Here is a 24,426-nt window from a genome sequence, read left to right as displayed (position 1 = left end):
CTCCTCGTATTCAATTCCTTTTCCTGCAACTATGAGCGACAAAGACAATGACAACAACAACAACAACACCAACAACGATAAACCACAATACGATCCGGTCAAATTACCCAAAACACTGAAGGACTGGATGGAATGGAACCGCAACTGTGACATGTGCATTCAAGTGTGTCGACCTCCCACCGAGCACAATCGTAATCCAGGGTGTAAGACAATGTGCCTTGTTCGAGCATTGGAACCTACCCAACAACCACCATCCATTTGGCAATACAATCCCCTTCGCAATTACGCCATATCAGTAAAAGCAACAAGCTATGAATCGCCTCCTTCAATAGGTGAGTAGTTAATGGCGTATCTTGATTAGTACACAAGTAGTAGTAACATGTATGTGCTTTCTCTTCTTCTTGTAGCGGATATGCAAGTATTCATTTCGTCGCTCGAGAACGTTACCCCCACTAATGTTGTGACCCTTATAGAACGGATCCTGATTATAACATCAATCTTGGCGAACAGCTGGATCGAGTAGGACGACAAGGTAAATTGTGGACAACAACCCATCATCACATGGGAGGAGGGATGTTGAAACTCAAAATGTCTATTTGCAGCTAGCCATGTGGCCAAGATGTCATATGATGCATCAAAGAACTATGTTGATTCTTGGAAGGATGGAACACAAGCAACGTTTTTTCGAAGGGTCTATGAAGTTACCACCAATAAGGATCAGTTACAACTTCTTAAGGATCACGCCAAAAAGACCATTGATGTGTTTTGGAATGGGGATGACAAGAACAACAAGAACAACAAGCCTAAAGACAACAACAACAATGAAGACAAGAAGAAGGATCCACCATCCGATGAGAAGAAGGACAATGACGAGTAATATTAGTAGTAGACGACATAGCATCACCCATACACCCCATGTATTATCAACACCATTTTCATCAACACACATTATAAAGAATTGTCGTCGTGTTTTATGTACAAAAAAGTGCATTGAAAAGTGTAGAGTACATGTTGTTGTTTTACAACTGTTCAACGTTACCGAGATCCTTGCAAGCTTGTTGGACACGGGTGATCATGGTCTTTTCAGCTTCACGGATGAAGACACGGGGGTCATAGAATTTCTTGTTGGGCTTGTTTTCGCCTTCAGGGTTACCAACTTGGGTTTGGAGATAATCCTTCTTGGCTTCATAGTAGTCACGAAGACCGATCCAGTAAGCCCATTGAGTATCAGTGTCAACGTTCATCTTGACAACGCCGTTCTCAACAGCGGTCTTGATCTCCTCCTCAGTGGAACCGGAGCCACCGTGGAACACGAAAAAGACGGGCTTGTTGTTTTCAGTACCAAGTTGTTCCTTGACATGAGCTTGGTGCTTGCCGAGCAACTCGGGATGAAGCTTGACGTTGCCAGGAGCATACACACCGTGGACGTTACCGAAAGCAGCAGCAATAGAGAACAAATCAGTGATCTCACTGAAGGCCTTGTAGATTTCCCAAATATCCTCAGGTTGGGTGTAAAGAGCGGCATTATCAACATCTTCATTGTTGACACCATCTTCCTCACCACCAGTGATACCAATCTCCATCTCCAACAAACAACCCATAGGTGCCATACGCTTAAGATACTTTAAGCAAATCTCAATGTTCTCTTCCTTGGACTCCTCAGACAAGTCAAGCATGTGAGAAGAGAAGAGAGGCTCACCGTGAACCTTAAAGTATTCCTCATCAGCAGCAATCATGCCTATAATAGAGGAAGTGATTAATTAAAAAGTGATCGTAATGATTTGATTGATTGATTGTATGCTTACCATCGAACCAAGGAAGGAGCTTCTTAGCACAGTGATCAGAGTGGATAACAACAGGGATACCATAAGCCTTGGCAACGGCACGAACGTACTATAACGCATGTTAGATCAAGGGTCCCTTTAATGAAAGACCATGTATGTATACATTACCTGAGCACCAGCAACGGCACCAATGATGGAAGCCTCTTGGTTCTTGTTGCTCAAACCCTTACCAGCAACGTAGGCGGAACCACCGTTAGAGAATTGAATGATGATGGGCGACTTGATGTCACGGGCAGCCTCAAGAGCAGCATTGATGGTGCTATGATAAACAAAAGTCAGTTCCAATTTCCGCGATAAGCCGCGATGGGAAGGCGGCACTTTCCCGCGTTTTCCCTTTTTTGTGTAATCATTTCGCTCCCCCAATGCTTACCTAGTGGAGGTGCAGTTGATGGCAGGAATAGCAAACTTGTGCTCACGAGCTATATAGGATGAATGTGTGAATGGAAGGGATAGGATAGGAACCTTTTGACATTTATTTACCATATTCAAAGAGCTTGCGAAGGTTATCGCCAGTAACGACACCAGCAGGAACAACGTCGAGAAGACCCATGATTTTTAAAGTAAAAAAGTGAAAAGAGAGAAAACGCGTTTAACAAATCGGCAAACCGGATGCAAGCTTATATAGAAAAAAAAAGTCAGTCGCGTTTTTTCCTTTAGAAAACATGACATCTTCATCATCCTCCCCCCAGTTGCATCATAGGTTTTGTCGTCACTTCAAGACCCGCGCATTGTCTTATCCGCTGAGATGTTCATTCACGGAGATTGTGTATGTTGTCTAGAGCTTATAGATGTCCACTGATAACCGTCTCATTGGCTTAAACTCATCAAAGGGCAATCATCGCATGCTGCAGGAGCATACTCGGGTCCCCCGATAAATGATAAGCGAAAAGATTGATCTGGATGAGATATGCCCAACTTGTCATGATCTCTCCACAACATTGCACACGCATCAGATGATCCTGGATAGTAATAAATGACGCTGTTGACCCCTGCGTCACATCCACGCGTCGCATACAAACATTCATTCATTCTTGTTTCCACCATCCCCCCTTTCCAATGCGGGCATCATGTGATCTATACATTGGTAGATTGTATATAAGCGATCCTTGTACTTGATGCTCTAATAATGATATCATTTTCATATGATATAAACCGCCAATCCATTCACAACAAAGACAATGATTGCTTCAGCACAATGAAATGTAATAAAGAATGATGGGGATCTCATTATGTACAAATGCAGGGTGGTTGAATACAATGATCAATGAATCAAAGGTATCGTATCATGGTGGTGGAGTAGACTGACAAAGTGTGAAGAAAGGGTTGCTATGCGCTCCGGATTCCAGGGATCCATATCTTGTGTCACATGACAGGCTTATATACATGTCTGAGCCAGAAAAGTAGAAGCATTTTGCTTTGACTTGGTGCCATCTTTGCTTGTTTCGTTGCTTGAATATGGTCAAGGAAGTGTTGCTTGCTTGTGTTGGAAAGCCCTCTGCAGGCAAGTCCTCCTTTCTCAACGCAGGTACTTTTGAACGACATTAGACATGAGGATTCAGGAACCAAAAGCACTCACCACCATTGACATGCAGTGTCCGATGCAACTGCCAAAGTCGGTACGCAATTGAATCTCGACACCCTAAGCAATACGATCGGCCTTTGCTCACCCTATTGTGCCAGGCAACTATCCTTTTACGACAATCAAGCCGAATCACGGTGTCAGCTATGTCCCTGTGCAGTGTCCCTGTAAGCGCTTTGGGAAGCAAGACCAGTGCCGTCCTCGATATGGTAAACTTTTGTGGTGCATACTTGATCGCTTTGTTGGCTCACAGAGCACAATTAGGCCGATGTGTGGATGGACAACGCTATATGCCGATACAAATCATGGATGTAGCAGGTCTTGTACCAGGTGCATCAACAGGTGCAGGTTTAGGAAATCAATTCTTGGACGATCTACGTCATGCTCAAGGTCTTATCCACGTCGTCGATGTCAGTGGCACCACCGATCAGAATGGAAAGGAAACACAAGGTTACGATCCAATCAATGATATCAATTGGCTACGCACCGAGATTCACAGCTGGATCGCCAATAACCTATTGAAAAAGTGGTCTGGTATCGTTCGTCGTCATATCGCATTGAGTAAGTGAATCAACGTAGAGAGGAAAAGTGATCGTACTTGTTCTTATATAATCATTCACAGAGGCAAACGCCGTGGATACCTTGCAAGTCCAATTCTCAGGTAAGGATGATGATTCGGAAAAGTAAGGAGAAGCATGACCATTCACCATGAACGTCCTTTATCAGGTTATGGATCCACATCCAATGTTGTGGCAAAGGCACTTGACAAGAGCGGTATCAAGGAGCCCCTGGAGAAATGGGATGAGGAGACTGTAAAGAAGATCGTTGAGTATTTTATGGATGAGCGGTTTCCAACAATTGTGGTATGTGTGTTTGTATACCTTTGGATTTGGAAAAGCCTTATTGATATCATCTTTGTAGGCCATGAACAAAATTGATATGGCGGATGCTGATAAGAATATCACAAAAATCATGCGACGCTATGATCAGGTAACATCCTTGTTGGTATGCATCGTTCATCATACTGATATCGACAATAGAATAAACTTGTGCTCACAAGTGCACTAGCCGAGAACTTTTTGCGAAAGCTTCACAAGCAAAAGTATATCAATTACGTCGAAGCAACAGAGATCGTCGAAACAAAAGAAGATCTGGTGAGTACTTTTATTGAGGATGGATGGCCGCGTGGGGCTGACATTATCATATTAGCCGGATTCAGATCTCAAGACAATGGATGACAAGCTGAGAGGGTAAGTTGGGTTCTTTGTTATGTTGTTTTCAACAACTCATTATGGATTATCAAATACAGACGTGTTGAGAAGGTACAAGGTAAGCGCTTATACATCATACGGTGCCACAACGACCACACATGCTGATAGATTCTCTCCCGTAGACCTTGTACTCTATCGCTATGGATCGACTGGTGTGCAAGAGGTTTTGGAGAAGGCTGTAGAAATGCTTGGAGTTGTTCCAGTGTTCCCAGTGAAGAATCTCACGACATTTGGATCAGCAAGGTAAATGGATAAAGGCGTGAAAGAAAATGGGAAATCATCTCACTCTTGAAACGATTAGCTCGAACAAGCCTGGCGCATTTAGAGATTGTATTCTGCTTTGGCCCAATACAACTGTGCGTGAGTTTGCAAAGATACTACATCCAGAGATTGACAAGTATTATCTCTACGCTGAGTGTGCTGGTGGCACACGGGTAAGTTATTGGGAATACTACGTGGTGAAGGCTATCATCGTATGCTAATCGCTATTCTTGATTGCTGTAGTTGGCGGAGGATGCCATCATCACCAGCAAGAATAATATCATTTCGTTCAAGACTTCGCAAACCATTAGCAACAAGAGCACATCCCATGATAATCCTAGTAATACCAATGAGAAAAAGTCGAGCAAGAAATAAATTCATAGACATGTACATTAAAGCACTTGTTGGCTGGGAAGTATGTAACTATCTTTGATTCATTCAACCTCGCGCATATACGTCAGCGTTATATAGCCAGGATGGTTTCTTTATTTAGAATGAGAATGAATGTATCTACACAATGAAGCGAGATGAGAGGTTGGGTGGTGGTATCATTATAGCTATAATGTATTGTGTCATGGCTTGGTCATGCGTAGCCATTGCATTTGGGGTCCTGTAGGGGAGCGTTCGTTGACACGGAATCCGAATATTCTTGCCACGTAAATGTTCTGTGGACGGGGAGCAACAACCTCTTGAAAAGCTTGCACAAAGAGGTGTGGAAAAGAAGTACCAAAATGGGAACCTGTGTTGTACCAAAAGTCAATCTGCTTTTAGCAAAAGATTCAAATGGAAAGACATGTAAAAATACTTGCCGTCGACATTGGAGTACTTGGCACTGCTAACATAGATATCATTGCAATTAGGGCAATAGAGTCGTAAGTTGTTATCTCTTCGTGGTAGGTCATATTGGCCGCAAGGAAGGAGCCCAAAACGATCACAATAAAAGCGAGGGCAATATCCAAACACGCCTGATTTGTATTTCTCGAGCTGGATGTAAATCATGCAATGCATCAATATTCTCATGTGCTATCCTCACACCCTTTTTTGCAAAAGATAACTCACCATTTGCCTTAATCCCATTGTTGTAATGATGTAACGTTGGTGTATTAGGCCGTAAAGCATCTCAGCACTAGGGACAAGTAAGCTGACATCTGGTATCTTGCTGCTCATCTCGTCATCCTCTCGCTCAACATCCAAAATCATTTCATAGGCTTCCCTGTAGTACATGACATGCTCGGATAATCCCACCAAATTGAAGCTATCCTCAATGAAACTTTCTGGTACTCGGCAATAGAATTCGTGGCCTGGTAACGAGCAGAACCATGAGATCCACTAACATCATGCGTCCTTTACCATTATCCACTGTATACACTTTTAACGAGACCGAAAAAGACTTACCGACTGAGAATGGCTGCTGCTGCTACTGTATCCATCCTCCATATCTAGTTGCACCCAACAATGGTATTAGATCTATCGCTCGATCGACGTCTGTCATCTATAATGCACTTGCCTGCATCTGGAATGTCTGCCATGAGCAAGGGATTCATTTGTGTCAGGAAAGAAAAGTGGGGTGAAGCGGGTCGTGTGGTCGAAATTCACTGTATTTGGCAGAGCGCGCCACGGCGGGTGCAGTGCATTGTCTCACCTTGCATCATATTCGGTAATCGTCGCCATGGCAATCAAACTTATTTTCTTTCGAGTGGATACCACCTATGAACCCAAGTCGTCCATTTTGAACCAACCATGCCAACGTCCTAGTTGAGTGAGGAGCCATAGCTTATGATAGCCCCAACCACTACTGCTGAATGACTATGGCCCTATGATGATCGTCTGAGTCTTCAATCACCTTCCCCAACATTTGATCCACGTGAACATTGATTGATTACAGGCCTTGTAAATCACCTTTTGGGAACTCTTGTATGAATGACCATTGCATTTAATGCATCATGTCAACGCTGTAGATGGGCATAATAAATGAGATCAATCACGCTTTACAAATATGGTCGTCTACAATGGAGAAGGAGTGGATGATAAAACACTCGTGATAAGATATCCATATCCTTGCTTTAATGAAATTCGTATTTGTGGATTACACCGTGTTGATTCAAAGGTCCTATTGTATCATTCAAGGATAGGTTTCTAAAAAGATGCTCATTGTTCGCAGTATCCAAGGAGACGCATTTGACGTTTAACTCCGCTGTGGACATATATGGATGAAGAGGGCACGCATTGTGATGTTCTTTCTCTATTGCCCCTCGGTAAGTAATCCATGATCCATCATCATCGATCCATCCATCCATCGACACACATATTCATCCATCCATGATAGGTTCTTTAAAAGTCCTCGAACAGCAAATCTATCAGCATGTCGAAGCGAGAATCCAAGGAATTGTACTTTGAAAAGGCAAGTGGATACACAAAAAACATACACATGGCATGCATGCTAACATGGCCACTTTTTTTTCTTTATCAATTATAGCTCAAGAACTACCTTGACAGCTACAAGACCGTCTTCGTTGTCAACGTTGACAATGTCGGTTCCAACCAAATGCACCAGATTCGTCACTCCCTTCGTGGTGAAGCTGTTGTCCTTATGGGTAAGAACACCATGGTCCGCCGTGCTATGAAGGGCTTCATCCAAGAGCGTCCTGAACTTGAGAAGCTTCTTGTTCACGTCCGTGGCAACGTTGGTTTCGTTTTCACCAACGGCGACTTGAAGGAAATCCGTGAAAAGATTCTTGAGAACCGTGTTGCTGCTCCTGCTCGTGCTGGTGCTTATGCTCCCAAGGATGTCTTCGTTCCTGCTGGTAACACTGGTATGGAACCCGGCAAGACCTCTTTCTTCCAAGCTCTCGGTATCCCTACCAAGATTTCTCGTGGTACCATTGAAATCGTTAGCGATGTCAAGGTCGTCACTGCTGGTGAACGTGTTGGTGCTTCCGAAGCCTCTTTGCTTAACATGTTGAACATCTCTCCCTTCACCTATGGTATGAGCATCACTCAAGTCTTCGATGACGGTACCGTCTTCTCTCCCGAAGTCTTGGATGTTGAGGAATCCACCCTTGTTGCCAACTTGGTTGCTGTTCTCCGTGATGTTGCTTCCATCTCTTTGGCTGTTGGTTACCCCACTGCTGCCGCTGTTCCCCACTCCATCATCAACGGCTACAAGAACTTGCTCGCCGTCTCCGTTGCTTCCGATTACACCTTCGAAGGCTCTGAGAAGATCAAGGAATTCTTGGAAAACCCTGATGCCTTCGTCGTTGCTGCCGCTCCCGCTGCTGGTGGTGAAGAAAAGAAGGAAGAGGCCAAGGAAGAAGAGCCTGAGGAATCCGATGAGGATATGGGCTTCGGTCTTTTCGACTAAGCTTATCGCAACGTCGTCATTCTTTAGCATTTATTCGCATTCTCTTGTTGTACGATAGCCAATTGTCATCATGCATGAAGAGTATTAAAGGTTCATCCCTTTGTGTCAAGGAAAAAAGTTTATTATTAGTGTGTGATGGGAATAATGGGTAGACTAGCGGCGAAGGTTGCTCACTTGATTTCTCGTTGAATGGCAGTATCAAGACGTATGGAGTAATGATCTTACAATAAGCCTACTCGTTTATGCAATCACATTTTACAGGATCCTGCAACCCTTTGCTTTATCCATATTTTCCATATTTACAATAAGATGACTACCTCTCTAATAAGCTGCCCTGAACAATGTTCATGAAACCGTATATCCTATTTAACTTCCCAGCTAATATCTTCTTCCTCCCATTTGCACACTCCCATTTAAAATTGTCATAGTGAAGCGTGTGATTTTTATTTGAACGAGGATGATTAACATGTCCAAGAGCATCTTGTGTGAAAGTTTCAGGTTCGAGAAGGACAATCTCAATATCAAGGATTGATGTACAGTGTTCATGCATTTATACAAGAGGTGTTCGACCTATTCAATATCCACTTCTTCTACTCACCGCTTCTTCCCTCTTCCTCCCTTTCCCAACTGTTGCACCATTCATGTATACAACTACCACCATGCGAACGATTGTCTTGCTTCAGCCCACCATGTCCATCCTACGAATGTCTTGATCCGATTGTCTTTGACTGAATGGCAAGTCCATGGCATGTACACAGCCTTCTTGTCGCTCTTACAACACACGAATCTCTTGACACAACACACGCTCTTGTACACTCATCTACCACAACCAATCGTAACAGCATTCATTACAGTGGTTGCTATTAGCAAGGTCTTTACTCCATTGCCTCAAACAGCGTTCTTTACTTGCAGCAACTTGCCTTACAGCCTTGTTTACGTGAACAGCAGATAGTCATTGTATAGAAGCAGCTTTATTTACGCGTAGCAACTTTGTACAATACATACAACTTCTTGTTGATATGGATATGGATCTGAATAATGGTTTGGTGTATGGGATGGAAGGAATCGGATATACACAACGCATTGAGAACGTGATGTCTACTTTGGATGACACCATATCAGCCATCAATACAAGCAATCTTCAGCTGGTTGAGCTGCAATCAAACATGACCAACAAAGAGAGAGTGGCCAAGGATCGTATGGAAAAGGAGGCATATCAACAGCAATCACTGGGGCTCCTTTCTACCAACATGTTGGATCTGGAATGGTGATGGTGGATGGATGAATGCAAATGAGAATCATGGTGTTTACTTGTCACGTTGTCAGCAGGGATGAATCATGTCATGTGGATACGGTTGAAGATGATGATGGATGGGATGGAATTGACGCGTACCTAGTCGGCCTCTTTGTGCTTTTTGGGTATTGAAGGTGGTGACGATGAGATTGACGACTGCTGATCAGTACGAGTACGAGTACGAATGATGATGGAGGACGAAGACGAGGATGGTGGCAATGTAGCTAGATGGGATAAAGCATTATTTCTTTATTACACACTTGGACTTTGCTATCTTGTGGATTACATAATGTAGCTTGGAAGATGGAATAATAAAGGTGGTTCGCTTATGTATCGTTCATGCAAGAAGTGTATGCCTTTTGTGATACAATAAGGAGGAGTAGGATGACCTTGAGAAGAGAAAAAGTGAACCATCAATAACATCTTACTGCCATGTCCGTGCGCACTGAATTCATTATTGGGTTTACATGTGCAAATTGGTTTATGCAGCTCGACCTTCCCCTACATCCAAATGTGTTATGGAACCATTATTATTGTTATTGGCACACCTTCCTTATTGGATGATGTGTACCCCAACTTGCATACATACCTTCCTAAAGACAATCATCATCACCATCCATCCATTTGTGTAGCGACCTGTCAAGGACGTGTCTGTGTAACCACCACGTGCCATTTCACTCAGCTCTTCATCTTTCCGTTAATGCAGCCGACATCATCCACTAGGAAAAAGCAACTCCATCACGCTTACAGCATAGTGAAAACATAAAGGTGCCTGTATCTCCAAACTTTACAATGAAACGTGAGGTTTTTATTAGAGCAATGGGCTCGCCTTGGCCAACTGCACCTTGTGTGAAAGTTTCACGTTCAATGTCGCAACTAGCCCAAAAAATATTTTTTTTTTTGCTCGTCGTTGTCGAAGAGGTCGACCCATGTCTTCCGCGAATTTTATCAAATCGCCTGATAAGGCATCAGGCACCCAAAACAGTCAACAACGTCACCCATCTTATGCTCATGCTACGCGTGCTCATCCTCCTATAAAGGAGTCTCTGATATCAAAAGATACTGACAATACCATCCGTTCCAGAGTATGGAAGGTGGGTGGTTCCCCAGCTTCTTGTCCTAGCATGTTTTTCGACTTCACGTCTCGCCCCGAAAACCGCGCTGCTCTACTTTGCTATATCAACGAATGCTATCCAGACAATTGTGGTGTACGTCTTCATTCTGATCAATCACGCCGCATTGTTGAGCTCTTCCTTCCCACATCCAAGCAGTGTGAAGAGACATCTGTAACAGGCATCACCTTTGATGATGGTGAATGTATTCTTGCCTCAAAGCCCATCTCCGCTGATACCCGTTTAGTGCATCTTCAACTCTCCGATCTTCCATTCACTACACTAGACAAATTAAGACTTGGTCTTCGCAAATCCCTGGCACCTTATGGTAGCCTTAGTGACTATGGCATCTTCCGTGATCATGCATCAAACCTCTTCATGGGACGAGGTTACGCTACCTTGAAAATCCCAGCCAACTACAAGTACAAGCAGCTTTCCCACACTATCCCTTGGCTTACATCAGATGATTCGTTCCACGCCACTTGGGCTGAAATGCCGCTACACTGCCTTCGTTGTCACACAGCTGGTCATGCGACCTCTGCTTGTCCCCGCCATCCTAGCCGTAGCCGTCTTTGTTGGACCTGTGGCCAACCAGGTCACCAAGCAGCCCAATGTACCAACCGTCAAGTCAAGCCTACACCTGATACTTATAACCCACCTACACCATCATCGCCTTCATCGTATTCAGTCAATAGCTCAAATTCAGATATCTCCATGCTCAGCGTTGATCCTTCGCCTTTTGAAAGCCACAATGATGCCATTATTAGTGACTTTATCCCCGATGACCAAATTGATCTCAAACCTCAGCCTCCTTCCCCTGATCGAGACGCCATGGTACAGCATGTTGAAAAGCGTTATCCTATGTCCGACCACGCTAAGACCATTATTGCCTCCTTATCGATTCCTGAACTTGAACGTCTTTGTCACACTTTGAAAGATCAAGGTAAATCTTTGTCTTCGTCCACACCAACTACTCTTTCCTCGGTGAGTTCCCTGTCAAAGGGGAACAATGATCCAACATAAGTCTAAAGTCATCTCCTTTCCTTCCTATAACATTTCTTCATTCTTGTAACGTCTTTGGGGTATCACTCTCAGACATACTCCCAATAAAAACCGAGGCTAAACAAGCCTCCATATAACGAAGAGGTCGACCCCCAGATCCAGTTTGGCTGGTGGCGACATTGGGTGAAATTGGGATCGGCCACGATCGACTTCATAGTTTGACACAAGATCGCTTTCACCCCGCCGAGCAGCTCTGTTCTATTATAAGACCCGACGTTTCATTGTAAAGTTCGGAGATGCAGGCACCTTTATGTTTGTAAGCGTGATGCTATATGAGAAGTGGTCTTTGTTCATTGCCAAGTAGCTAGACCTTGGAGAGCCAAAGATGCAGAAGGACCTCTTTGGGTAACTCAGCTAAAAAGTCAGGACTTCAGGGACAGTGCATGATAGGTACGCAACCCTCACTTTTATGTCATACATTGGCAGCTGATAGCCACTTTTGTGCATTCCCAACTTTTGTACATTCTATTGTAGGTGAACGATGCTCCTGCTCTAGACATTCATTTCCATGATTAAAGTAGGTTGATTCGAGCTGATTTGGTTGAGTTACGCTCACACAAGATTACATCGGTTGAGCTACATCGAGCGTGCTCTATGTTCAGAGTGATGTAATCTCTCTTTGACCGCAGCTCAGTCAAATCAGCTCGGATCAACCTACTTTAATCATGTAAATGAATGTCTGGAGCAGGGGCATCGTTCCCATGCAGTGGATCTCGCAACAATGATGATTGGATAAAAGTGGCCGATAGCTAGCAATACATGCCTGTTCCTAGATGATCCATAAAGTAATTATACATTGACCCTTTCATTCATGCAAGTGTAGCTGTGTTACACAACACGACCATCTGCATCTTTTGCTCTGTCAGGGTCCACCTACTTGACAATGAACAATGAAGACCATCTTTTTACGCTCGCATACACTCTCATTGAACGTTTCCGTTCTCAAGGCCGCTTTGTACGTTCCCCTACATAATTTTTTTTTCTCTTTTCATATTAATGCGTCTTATATTGACGCGGAATAAAACATACACTACAAATTGACAATGAACAAAGACCACTCTTCTTATAGCATCACACTTACAAACATAAAGGTGCCTGTATCTCCAAACTTTACAATGAAACGTGGGGTTTTGAATAGAGCAATGGGCTCGGCTTGCCCAACAGCACCTTGTGTGAAAGTTTCGCGTTCAATGTCGCAAACAGCCCAAAAAATATTTTTTGGGTCGTCGTCGTCGAAGAGGTCGACCCTCAGATCCAGTTTGGCTGGTAGCGACCTTGCGAAATCTGGGAATGGCCACGATGAACTTCATACTTTGACACAAGATCGCTTTGACTCAGCCGAGCAGCTTGTTCTCTTAAAGACTCCACATTTCATAGTAAAATCTTAAGATACGGGCGTCTTTATGTTGTGTGCGTGATGTTATATGACAAGTGGTCTTTGTTCATTGTCAAGTAGTACGACTACAATAGAGCCAAAGATGCAGAGCGACATTTTTGTGCAACTGAGTTAAACTCAGGACTTCAGGGACAATACTTGACAGGTACGCAGGCTTCATTTGCAGTGCATACATTGGCAGCTAACAGCTACTTTTATCCAATCAGCATTGTTGCCCAATCCACTGCATACGAACGATTCTCCTGATCCAGCCCATCATTTCCATCTTTTCATCTTCTTGATCCGAGCTGATTTGACTGAGCTACGCTGGAACAGCAAACATGTTAATTCTTGAATCGCAGACCCTGCGAATGTCTCCGTCTCTCAAACTTTTGGACGCTCCCATTCAAATTTTCAAATGAAGCGTGAGGTCTTTTTTAGATCAACGTGATCAGCATGCTCGAGAGCACCCTTCTGACCAATTTTCAAGTTGGAGGTGGGCAACTTCGGGGCGGTGGGCCGTCCGCTCTTTTGTTGCCGTCATCCACCATTTGTTCCGCCCCCGCATTTTAAATCTTCACAATGAAGTCTGCGACTTTTAAATGAATGAAGTTGATCAGCATGTCCCAGCGAACCTTCTGACAAAGTTTCAAGTTCGAAATGGGGAATCCCAAGGTAATACATACTATTTCGGTAAATCATGAATCGGCGCTGTCCTCCATTTGCGATTTACATTGTAAACCCACATTATACCCTCCCATTCCAAATTTTCAAATGAAACATGAGGTCTTTTTTAGATCAACGTGATCAGCATGACCAAAAGCACCATGTGTGAAAGTTTCAGGTTCGATAGGGGCAATCTCAATATCAAGCATTGATGTACAGTGTTCGTGCATCGATACAAGAGGTGTCCGCCCTACTTAATTTCCACTCCTTCCACTCCCACAACTTCTTGTCTCTTTCTCCATTCTCAACTGTTGCCCAATTCATGCACGATTACCACCTGCGAACGATTGTCCTGCTTCAACCCACCATGTCAATCCTACAACTTCCTTGATCCGATTGTCTTTGGCTGAATGGCAAGTCCATGGCATGTACACAGCCTCCTTGTCACTCTACTTCAACACACGAGTCTCTTGACACAACACACGCTCTTGCACACTCCTCTGCCACGGCCAATCGTAACAGCATTCATTCCAGCAATTGCTATTAGCAAGGCCTTTAATCCATTGCCTCAAACAGCGTTCTTTACTTGCAGCAACTTGCCTTGAAGCCTTGTTCACGTGAGCAGCAGATAGCCATTGTATAGAAACAGCTTTATTTACACGTAGCAACTTGGTTCAATACATACGACTTCTTGTCGATATGGATATGGATCAGAATATTGGTTTGGTATATGGGATGGAAGGAACTGGATATACACAACACGTGGAAAAGAGGGTGGATCAATTATCAACGTGGACCATTATGCTTGATGTTGTCATCCTGAACGATTGGTGCATCCAAGTATGGTATTCCATGGCAACAATCATCATCATCCTTGTGCAACCTATGAACGGTGTACAACCATCATCATACGACTCCATGTTTCGAAACGCCATGCATATGATTCGCCATCCATTCACCTTTGCACAATGCATACCCAGAGGATAGAACTTTCCAAATCGATGTATCTCCCCCATTCGAGCAACCCGTTGTACCTCTCAGTTTAGTCTTATGAATGATGTTGGATTAAAGGGTCACATTAAGGAATACGACATTGCGTTACCAACCTTTTCCAAGTTTGTGTAGCGAAAGAGACATTCGTTCTTCCTGAGTTGCACCTCGTCGTGTGTGGGTACTTGGATGTATTGTGTTATCGAGCGATTTATGGTCCACTTGTGAATGCTGTGTTAAGGGAAAATGAGAGGAAGAGAAAAGGATTCATTGCGCCTTGAACAAAGGCTGTACATTCGATAGTTTAACTCACCTCCCTTTCTTTTGTGATTAGAACTTGTCAATTACATCGCACACACGCGAGCCTTTTTTGTGATTTAGGTCTTATAAAGAATTGTTTTATTATACATATGGTGGTAGATTGTACATGATATTAATTAACAGCTGGCATCCAAGCCAAAGTAGCTATTTTAGAGGAGGTATGAAATGAGTGAATGATGCACGTGACAATGATGGAAAAAGGTATACTCACTCGGTGTGATCCGAAGTACTGGTAAAGGGCACAATGGAATTGGAGCATGAGTCCGATTCAACACCATTGGGGCAAATCACTATTACACATTGTCTTTTAGTAAATACATGCTATAGGGAGAGAGAGAGAGGGCAAGCATCATACATAGATGGCCCCACTACTTACCAACAGATTCATCCTCAGTGATCCAGAATTCTTGACCAGCATGACGATAGCCAAATGCAGCGGGTGGCAAGTGAGCAACAACTAAGCACGTGAAATGAGTGATTATTGCTACTACTACTACTACTACAACATCATGTTTCTATTGCACTCACGATCTCGCTTGTTGACAGTGCGCTCATATAGAATCTTGGTACCAACAACGTATTCTGCAAAAGCTGGATCGCCTACACGAGGACCACCAAAGGTGTAAAGCGAAGGCTTTAATCCTTGTTCATAAAGATCCATGGCACAAAGGAGAGCAGTAGCGGCACCGAGCGAATGGCTGTAAACAATGATGTGAGCGTGTGAATCATTCATTATTGATCGTTTTTTCTCCTTTTTGGAACACCTCCTACCCTGTGACATGAATGGCATAATCGGAGTAGTTCCCCGCAAGTTCTTTGACCAGGGGAGTGAGCTCATTCGCGACATCATTGTAGCTATCAAAGAAACCTAATACGCGTGTGACGTTACACTTTCTGTACGTGAGTATTAAGTATACCAGCTTGCGTACCTTTGTGTACTTTAGTGCCATCAGCTGGAGGATAATCCACAAGAATGAAATCCAAGTTCTAATAATTGAAGATTTAGTGAGTCTACTACGTCAACTACTATACGTCTTCGTACTTACAGCAATCCAATTCTTTGCTGATCCACTGCCACGGAATGCAATAAAGATGCCTTTTTCCTTGTCACCACGAGCTACGAGCACATTGGTATCCTCCTTTTTCGTGTTGAATGTCTTGATGATATCCAAATCATCGGTCATGTTGCAGTAAGGACAATCCCAAACATCATTCACAATGACATTGGGGCAATAGACATTGGTGCATAGTGCCATATACCACTTGAGATCTTGGACTTGCTTGGCGGTTGCATTGACAACACCATCAGCTGCACGAGCAGTGGCGCCTGATAATGCCTTGGAAACGGATTGAGGGTATTGAGTGCAATCCATAGCATAGCCGGACTTGTTCTTGGTTCCATTAGGCAAAGCACCATTGAGATCCAAGGCCCACTTTTCAGGATCATGTTCAGTTGCTCGCTTGATGAGCTCATAATCAGGAGAGCGTCGAGTACGATGGACGGTGGTAGTAGTGGTGGTGGTAGGATGAGCCATTGACACCGTTGCCAATAGCAACATCATAGCCAATGAGAAAAGGATCCAATGCATATGGGTAGTATTAGCCATTATGTTGCGCCAAGGAGAGATCGACAATGACAGGATACAAGATCGTCCCAATGTTTACTCAACGTTAGTTTATATATACGCGACAACAAACAAAGGCGGGTAAATGCGAATTAGCTTCCCTTGCCCTGGGTCATAACAGGAAACTCCTATACACACGCCGATGTATATTTCACGTACACAACCATGGATATGGTATAGGCATGAATAGCCATAGAAAGAGGGGATTGGCGTGTATAATCGACATGCGGGATGAATACATAATCAAGGTCGTACAATCCAGAGGAATTTGTGTACCTGATCTTTCCTCTTTTGATATGCACACGTTCTTGTGAGCACATAAGCAGCGTCGTACAGTTCATAATGTAGGGCGGGGAAAACCAAGCGTGAGATCCACAACTACGCGATCGAATGCTACAATGGGACACGAGACACATAACAGGGTATACCCATGTCACAGTGTCACAACCATTACAAAGATGTGAGAAAACAACATGATGCGAACATTATTCATGCGGCTCTTTTTGTGCTTAGCAGTAGCAAAAACGAAACTGTATTAGAGCAGAAATGCCTTTTTGGTTAATTCTAAGTAAGGTATGTACAAGGTGTATGGGAGAGAAGCAATTATGCTAATGGACTGATGTGATGTAAATGTGAAAATAAAGATGCGGAGTGTGTGTGTGTGTGTGTGCTATGTGTAAGAAAAGAGATGATGCGACGAACAAGGAGCATGTCCCCTCGTTTACCAAGAGTCAATCTTCATGGTACCCTTTTCCGTAAGGTTGGTATGCATCTTGAATGCCTTTTCAAGCATGTGGGGCTCGTGACCACGACCAGCGGCAAGACAACGCTTGGTGGCAAAGTCAAAGTAGTCTTGAAGAAGAGGCTTGTAATCAGGATGGGCACACTTGTCAATAATGACTTGGGCGCGATCACGTGGGCAAAGGCCACGAACATCAGCAAGACCTTGTTCAGTCACAATAATATCGAGATCGTGCTCGGTGTGATCGATATGGGTAGCAAATGGAACAATGCACGAGATACCGGTAGGATCGGTCTTTGAAGGACGAGACGAGGGTGTATGCATAATTGACAGGGATGCGTTACGCAAAAAGTCGCCAGATCCACCAAGACCATTCAACATGCCAGAGCCGCACACCATAGTAGAATTGGCATGTGCATAGATATCCACTTCAACAGGGGTGTTCATAGCGATACAACCAAGACGACGAATGATTTCAGGCGAGTTGGAGACTTGTTGAGAACGCAACAAAAGACGATCCTTATACTTTTCCCAGTTGTTGTAGAAGCGATCAAATCCTTCAGGCGAGAAACGAATGGATGTGGCACTGGCAAACTTGAGCTTATCGGAATCAAAGAATTCAAGGAAAGTATCTTGCAACACCTCTGTAAAGCTATGCATGTTTATGTCAGCATACAATAATTCAGGGTTGCCCAATAATGATGATGGTGACTTACACAGTGACGTCCTTGAAAGGTGATTTGGCTAAACCACCAATAACAGCGTTGGCAATGTTACCAATACCCGATTGCAAGGGCAAGAGGTTATCGGGAAGACGACCCATCTTAACTTCATGAGAGAGGAATTCAATAAGATGGCTAGCAATAGCTTCGGAGGTGGCATCAGCAGGCGAATTGGGACCAGTATTATCTGGACGATCACTCTCAACAACAGCGATAATCTTGTCTTGATCGATAGGGAGGGCGGTCTAAAAATGGCAATGGATCCGTGGAAAATTAGGGCGTGCTTTCTTTTTGTCTTTTTGCTTCCCCAACCCGATTCCTTCAAGTATGCTCCGACCCAAAATTTTATAATACATACCGTGCCAATACGATCCTCAGTGTTCATGATAAGGTAGGGCTTGCGATGAGGAGGCTTGCAGCCCATCACCATATCATGAAGGCCTTCAAAAGAGGGGATACGAGTGTTGACTTCGATAATGACCTTGTCGGCCATTTGGAGCAATTCGGGGGTGGCACCAACAGAGGCACCAGGAACAATAGCACCATCTTCAGTGATAGCAGTGGCTTCGACAATGACTACATCAAGCTTGTTGTTGGGCTTGTCCTTGGTGTAATAGCCTAATAAACGTTGCATCTCTTTTTAGCACATGACCCGAGGAGACAATGATGAGCTTGTGTTACACACATACCATAGAGCAAATCTTGCGGGAACATTGACAGATGCTTATCAGCAAAGCGAATGCGGCCTTCATTGATGCCCTTTTTGATATTCTTGCCCACTTGATGGGGATAGCGGCGATCAATCATGTCCAAACGTGCCCAACGATCTTCGGTCTCGGCACCCGTGGATGCACCAACAAACAAGTTGAACTTCATCTTTCCTTGGAGATTGTTCTTTTCAACGTGATCGGCAAGGGCAGCTGGGATCATTTTTGGGTAGCTGTGTTTTATGCAAAAGTTATCAGTCATCGAGATTCTTTTTGTAAAAAGAGAGATAGCGACGTCTTACCCAACACCAGTGAATCCAGACCATCCAAGGTATTGACCATCTTGGAAAATGGGAACGGTATCTTCAGCCTTCATGACCTTCTTGAGAAGTTGTGGACGGCGAATACGTGATTTCAAAGCAGCGCTGACAGAAGACATGGTATGATAATGGAAATGTAAGGCAAGGAATAAAAAAGTGAAAAGAGGATTTGCTGATTGAGTTGCATGGATGTTTTTGACAGCAGGTCCTTTTATAATGCAGGGTCCAAAAGATGGCGATGTTCCGGAATGGCAGGTCACCCGAGGGACAGCCTGTGGGGTGCGTGCACCACTTTTTTTGATTCCCCATCCGCTCCGATCATGGTACATCCCAACGCGCTTTGTCATCCTGATGGTTGCCCCATTTCGGGTAGAATAATGGGTGAGAGGCAATCCACTTTGGGTTTGGCAGCACCAAAAGTAGTCGTTGTTGTTCACCGTTAATATGCCATGTGCCTGGATTGATCTACCGAAAAAAGTTCATATTAGAAACAGGTATTATGCTGAAAGCACCTTATGCCTACCATCCTCTTTGCATGATGATGAACTATAACAAGGAGCCTGCTTTGATGTAAAAGAAAAGGATATATAAGCGCATGAAGCTGATACATAAAAGGGTATGTACATAGTTGCATAGTACCTGGATTATGATACAAAAGAGGAATGCTGCCGAGCGAACTTTTCTATATCTTCCCCAACCGCTGAGTTGTGTGTGCTGCCTTGGCATAGAAAAATGAGCGTTATAAGAATCAATGTATTCAACAACGATATCAAGCTATGTACCTACCTTGTGCTTTTGCCCTATCATGGACCTGATGTTGTGTGTTGTGTGTGTGGCGTGTGTCAGATGTCTGTGCATGATGGATGACAGCTGCTGACCAAGAGCTTAACTTGAAAATCCTTTTTCCGGTATTGTTCTCGGGGGAAGGCGGGAAAGTACAGGTATTGATAGAAGATCCCGCGTTGCAAGCCACCACCAAGTTCAACTGCTCCAGAATGTCGGAACCATCCATCACAAAGATATCCTTGCCTTTTGCCATTTCCCATGGTGGCGTATACACCTGCATAGCCTACTACGGCAAATGGATCACCAAAACCTTATTAATCACGGGCCAACCTGTCAATGTATTTTGTGAACCAGGGAAAATCACGCACCTTCATGAGGACATCCGATATAGGAAAAAAGAAATAGCGGCGTTGCTGGTGATATTCAGCATGAATTAGAGCCTTTGCATGACGCTGATCCGGGATTCCTCTCTCCTCAACGCACCAAACGTGAATGATCAAAAAAGGCAAAGAATCTGTCACCGGTTAATGTTTTCTTTGTAAGCAGATCAAAGTTTCACTTACCAGAGCACATGATGTTCAACACGATCCCACGTCTTCATGATCCTTGATCCACCACCTGAGTCCCATTTTCAGCCATAATTGATGCGTGCCATATATGGATCGCCATGATTCACGAATATGTAATTTGCTGTTGCACATCCTTATACATTGAGTTGGGGGTGAACCAATTGCCGAGATATGAAAGAACATACATACCATATCACCATGATGATAATCTATATCAAAAGCCTGTATCGTCATTTCCACCACTGTCTCACAAATCCTCCCTCATCCCCTCGATATCTACCGTGACAGGTATTCCTTTCGCGATGATCTCGATTTTGTTTTATTGTGTTGTTCAATGTCTCTCGTTTCTCATACAAAGTTGACAGAGCTTCCAGGAAAGTAAACAGGCAACAATTCTATAATCAGTGTGAGCACCCATCCAACACATACATCAATGATAAATGAACTTACCTTTGTAGATAGCTTTATCCTTGTCATTGAACAGGCAAAAGATGACCTTGTCAATCTGAAAGGTATATCCCAAACGGTGAGCATAACGACAATAATACATGCCCCTCCTCCTCCTTCTCCTCGGCTAAATACTAACCTTATCGCTTTTCTCGAGATAGCGACGCACAGTTCCAAGAGCAACGTTGGCACCACGTTCCTTGTCATAACCGTATACCCCGGTGGCGATGCATGGGAAAGCAATTGAATCAAGGTTGTTCTCTTCCAGCACACGTAAAGATTCCCAGTAGCAGCTTGTCAACAATCCTTTGTCCTCTGTTTGGGGCCCCACCGTATGAATGACATCTATTCAATGGACACATGGTGAGACATAAAGCTAAAAAGTGATACGAATACAATACTTACGTTTAGCAGGGAGATTGTATCCTGATGCAAACGAGTGGGGTTGTCAGCAATGATAGAAGACCAAGACATCCTTTGTCCTCCTACCTTTGGTGATTTTGGCTTCCTGAACAAAGAAAACGATGACAATGAGTACAACGTTGAATGATACATGCATATCAACTTACACCATCCTTGCATCCTTTCAGTGTTCTACACTCTTCCAATAGCTTTGGTCCAGCGGCTCTACATTCTTGCCATGTCAATCAAAGGAAGCCATCTTGCTATATACGCGTAGCAGCATTACCTATGGATGGCGCCATCCACTATTCCAATAGTGTGTCAGCTGTCATATCATCATCATTGATAGAATGTTCTTCGATCATGTTACCTCCACCTCCACCAAGCAGTGAGTTGTTAGCAGCATTGACTGTAGTAAAGCAGTACTAATGAGTTTCCAATGCAATGGTGCATGTTGGCTGGCTTTGTCATACCGATAGCATCGACATTGAGTTTGGTGATGTCTTGGGAGCTGATGGGAACAACGATAAGCAAATACGTCGAGGCAACAAACACAACGCGCACCTTAGAGCCACTTTGGATGCTAGTTGGCGTGCAGCTTCCTGGTTGATAGCTGCCTCGGAGCCGTACAATGTCTTCAAATGGGCAAGACCACGTTCAGCGATAGTAGCCATGTTTAAAATATATATATACGTTTGTACGTTTATCAACAATTGGGATAAAAAGACGTGGGAACAATAAAAGAAAAGAGAGAAAGAGAGAAAGATTGACACTGCTGCTACAAATTCCACTCGGAGATATCAATTCATGCACGAGACTTTGCCAAACCGACGCGGTCATTGCCAAGGTCATAAACGCTATAGAATTTACGCAAGAAGACATCACCCACTAGGAAGAAGAAGGATTATGGTTAATAAAAGAAAGTGTACATGTTCATTGAATAGACTTACCAATCCAAAGGGGACCAGCAGGCTCAGGGATGTCCATGCCCATGAAACCAGAAATGCATTGATCTTGAACCTTGAGGACGTAGTCCTTGCCTTCGAGGCAGAAATCTTTGCCATTAAAGACAAAGCAAAATTCGGGAAGATCAGGGATCTTGGCACAGTCAACGGTGTATTGGCCAGCCCAGTTCTTTTCAGCACCAAGTTCTTGATTGATCAAGTCGGCAATTGTAGTAGGAGCAACAAGCAACGAGGAACCAGTATCGATAGCAGCACCCATGGGATCCAAGTCCACTGATTCGCCACCAAACTTGATATCTTCAAGCTCAATCTCCCAGTAGCCCTTACGCTTGATGGGGGCCCAAGTAATATCACCTTCAAAATGATCAGGGTCAACGGCACCAAAGACAAGCTCTCCACCATTGGCTTCATTGTCAGGATCACCGTTCAACCAGAAGGAAAAGAGAGGTTCATCAATCAAGTCACGTTCGACCATTCTGTAAAAGGGAGGAACGACACCCTTAACAGAGATGCGATCATAGCCAAGACCAAAGATGCCATCGAAACGTGCAAGTGCAAAAGTAAAACCGGGTTCTTTGACGGATTCGGCAAATCCTTGACCTTCGACAGAGATACCACCTACTTCAAGCGTATCCTATTTGTATGTGTGTGTATGTGTGTGTGAGTGAGAGAGAGGTAGACATTCATAATTGCCATTCTTCTTTAAGTACCTCGCTGATGATGCCTTCAAGCGAACCTGTGCCATATTGGATAGCAAATTCAGTGCCGTTTTCCTTGAATGTCTTGGATTGGCCAGCGTCATAACGACGATGCAAGAAACAGGCAATGGATGTGCAGCGTGTGGAAGGCACCCAAAGATTGGAAGAACCAGTATCGAACACCACGGTGAATGTTTGAGCAGGCGTACCAAGAGCAATCTCGCCATAGTACTAGATTCGTCATCATGAGCATCTCTCCGTAGGTATATACATAAAAAAACTGCCGATAGGACACCACCATTTACCTGTGCATTCATATAGTTGCTGATAGGAACACCATGTTCGACATTGCCGTTTTCATCCACTTGGAAGGTTTGCAAGGCGGTGGATTGTTGGCTGCGTTGGGCACCAAAGTACTTTTGGGTAAGGTATTCGCCAGTGTGAGAATAACGCTCCAACTTTTGAGCAGGTGTCTCCATCGTCTTCTTAATGGGAATTCTGTCATTGAACAAAGCGTTAATGTCGGTGGTGGCTGTATGCGTATGCGGGAGAGAGAGAGAGAAAGGGAAGGAAGGAGAGAGAGGAAGAGAGTGTGTGTGTGTGTATGTGTACACGCGGAGGGATATGCCAAGCCTTGGTGCTATAGCAGCTTCTTATCGAGCACAATTACCTGTTCAATGCTGCATCTGAGACAGCAAGTAAGGCTGTAACAGCCGCCGAGAGAGCGAAAAGTTTCATGGTAGTGGCGATTTAGAAAGGAAAAAGAAAAAAGAGAAGAGTGGAATGGTAGTTGCGTAGCGCTCTTGGCAACGCATACGCTATCAAATTGGTGACTCAATGATGTCATGCATCACCACTGGTCTGGGAAAATTAGATGCCATTGTACATGCAACAAACACGCTTCATTGTCCATTATCAAGCGAGTCTCATTGTAGGGATCGGTCTATTTGATCATCCATTAGGGTGCATGCATGCAGCATCATCCCTTACTTTTGATTTCCATGGCAATCCCTGTTGTCAATCGGTGTCGTTCCTCCCGCCGCTTGTCGGCATTCTTTGCTTCAGGTTCTGATTCTGAAACAAGCCCACTCGTAGCCTGCATAGAATCATGCATTTGACGCCTTTTGGTGCATTACTTGCAATCTTCAACAGGAGGGAGGGGGTTGGTGATAATTGATCATCTTACTGCAACATCCTATACTTGCAGATGTAATAAACGAAGGCGTTACATATACGATAATGGTATGCATAATGTTGACATGTATGCTGTTCCCGGGATTACTTGATCATGTGCAATGGATGTCATG

General features: G+C 43.9%; 10 protein-coding genes across 10 annotated transcripts; 4 read left to right on the top strand and 6 right to left on the bottom strand.

Moving 5' to 3' along the window:
• Window positions 1-31: 31 nt before the first annotated feature.
• Window positions 32-877, top strand: O0I10_005330 (uncharacterized protein; the record flags this gene model as incomplete). The annotated part of the gene is made up of 4 exons (XM_058485375.1): window positions 32-332; window positions 408-429; window positions 474-532; window positions 603-877. The coding sequence occupies 4 exons, from the start codon at window positions 32-34 to the stop codon at window positions 875-877; spliced, it is 657 nt and encodes a 218-aa protein (XP_058343861.1).
• Window positions 878-1,019: 142 nt separating this feature from the next.
• On the bottom strand, window positions 1,020-2,394 carry O0I10_005329 (fructose-bisphosphate aldolase, class II; the record flags this gene model as incomplete). Its single annotated transcript, XM_058485374.1, has 5 exons — window positions 1,020-1,738; window positions 1,806-1,893; window positions 1,953-2,103; window positions 2,215-2,263; window positions 2,325-2,394. The coding sequence occupies 5 exons, from the start codon at window positions 2,392-2,394 to the stop codon at window positions 1,020-1,022; spliced, it is 1,077 nt and encodes a 358-aa protein (XP_058343860.1).
• Window positions 2,395-3,391: 997 nt separating this feature from the next.
• Window positions 3,392-5,330, top strand: O0I10_005328 (uncharacterized protein; the record flags this gene model as incomplete). The annotated part of the gene is made up of 11 exons (XM_058485373.1): window positions 3,392-3,460; window positions 3,525-3,984; window positions 4,046-4,084; window positions 4,150-4,286; window positions 4,345-4,413; window positions 4,464-4,577; window positions 4,633-4,673; window positions 4,733-4,752; window positions 4,817-4,937; window positions 4,996-5,128; window positions 5,199-5,330. The coding sequence occupies 11 exons, from the start codon at window positions 3,392-3,394 to the stop codon at window positions 5,328-5,330; spliced, it is 1,335 nt and encodes a 444-aa protein (XP_058343859.1).
• A 197-nt stretch (window positions 5,331-5,527) lies between these two features.
• O0I10_005327 (uncharacterized protein) lies at window positions 5,528-6,499 on the bottom strand (the record flags this gene model as incomplete). The annotated part of the gene is made up of 5 exons (XM_058485372.1): window positions 5,528-5,694; window positions 5,765-5,939; window positions 6,015-6,284; window positions 6,351-6,394; window positions 6,463-6,499. The coding sequence occupies 5 exons, from the start codon at window positions 6,497-6,499 to the stop codon at window positions 5,528-5,530; spliced, it is 693 nt and encodes a 230-aa protein (XP_058343858.1).
• Window positions 6,500-7,317: 818 nt separating this feature from the next.
• Window positions 7,318-8,316, top strand: O0I10_005326 (uncharacterized protein; the record flags this gene model as incomplete). Its single annotated transcript, XM_058485371.1, has 2 exons — window positions 7,318-7,356; window positions 7,432-8,316. The coding sequence occupies 2 exons, from the start codon at window positions 7,318-7,320 to the stop codon at window positions 8,314-8,316; spliced, it is 924 nt and encodes a 307-aa protein (XP_058343857.1).
• A 2,223-nt stretch (window positions 8,317-10,539) lies between these two features.
• Window positions 10,540-11,745, top strand: O0I10_005325 (uncharacterized protein; the record flags this gene model as incomplete). The annotated part of the gene is made up of 1 exon (XM_058485370.1): window positions 10,540-11,745. One exon carries the CDS (start codon window positions 10,540-10,542, stop codon window positions 11,743-11,745), a length of 1,206 nt encoding a protein of 401 aa, XP_058343856.1.
• Window positions 11,746-15,343: 3,598 nt separating this feature from the next.
• On the bottom strand, window positions 15,344-16,671 carry O0I10_005324 (uncharacterized protein; the record flags this gene model as incomplete). The annotated part of the gene is made up of 6 exons (XM_058485369.1): window positions 15,344-15,426; window positions 15,513-15,593; window positions 15,665-15,834; window positions 15,908-16,004; window positions 16,066-16,123; window positions 16,183-16,671. 6 exons carry the CDS (start codon window positions 16,669-16,671, stop codon window positions 15,344-15,346), a joined length of 978 nt encoding a protein of 325 aa, XP_058343855.1.
• An 811-nt stretch (window positions 16,672-17,482) lies between these two features.
• O0I10_005323 (acetyl-CoA hydrolase) lies at window positions 17,483-19,371 on the bottom strand (the record flags this gene model as incomplete). Its single annotated transcript, XM_058485368.1, has 5 exons — window positions 17,483-18,155; window positions 18,220-18,470; window positions 18,584-18,843; window positions 18,915-19,165; window positions 19,235-19,371. 5 exons carry the CDS (start codon window positions 19,369-19,371, stop codon window positions 17,483-17,485), a joined length of 1,572 nt encoding a protein of 523 aa, XP_058343854.1.
• A 1,584-nt stretch (window positions 19,372-20,955) lies between these two features.
• O0I10_005322 (uncharacterized protein) lies at window positions 20,956-22,130 on the bottom strand (the record flags this gene model as incomplete). The annotated part of the gene is made up of 10 exons (XM_058485367.1): window positions 20,956-21,002; window positions 21,058-21,112; window positions 21,194-21,399; window positions 21,460-21,480; window positions 21,544-21,562; window positions 21,624-21,681; window positions 21,743-21,761; window positions 21,827-21,865; window positions 21,930-21,967; window positions 22,021-22,130. 10 exons carry the CDS (start codon window positions 22,128-22,130, stop codon window positions 20,956-20,958), a joined length of 612 nt encoding a protein of 203 aa, XP_058343853.1.
• A 131-nt stretch (window positions 22,131-22,261) lies between these two features.
• O0I10_005321 (uncharacterized protein) lies at window positions 22,262-23,857 on the bottom strand (the record flags this gene model as incomplete). The annotated part of the gene is made up of 5 exons (XM_058485366.1): window positions 22,262-22,344; window positions 22,407-23,055; window positions 23,132-23,350; window positions 23,425-23,617; window positions 23,790-23,857. 5 exons carry the CDS (start codon window positions 23,855-23,857, stop codon window positions 22,262-22,264), a joined length of 1,212 nt encoding a protein of 403 aa, XP_058343852.1.
• Window positions 23,858-24,426: the final 569 nt, after the last annotated feature.

Source organism: Lichtheimia ornata (assembly GCF_029851405.1).
Source record: "Lichtheimia ornata isolate CBS 291.66 chromosome Unknown scaffold00021, whole genome shotgun sequence".
Lineage (NCBI taxonomy): Eukaryota > Fungi > Mucoromycota > Mucoromycetes > Mucorales > Lichtheimiaceae > Lichtheimia > Lichtheimia ornata.
This window is presented reverse-complemented; position numbering and strand designations above follow the sequence as displayed.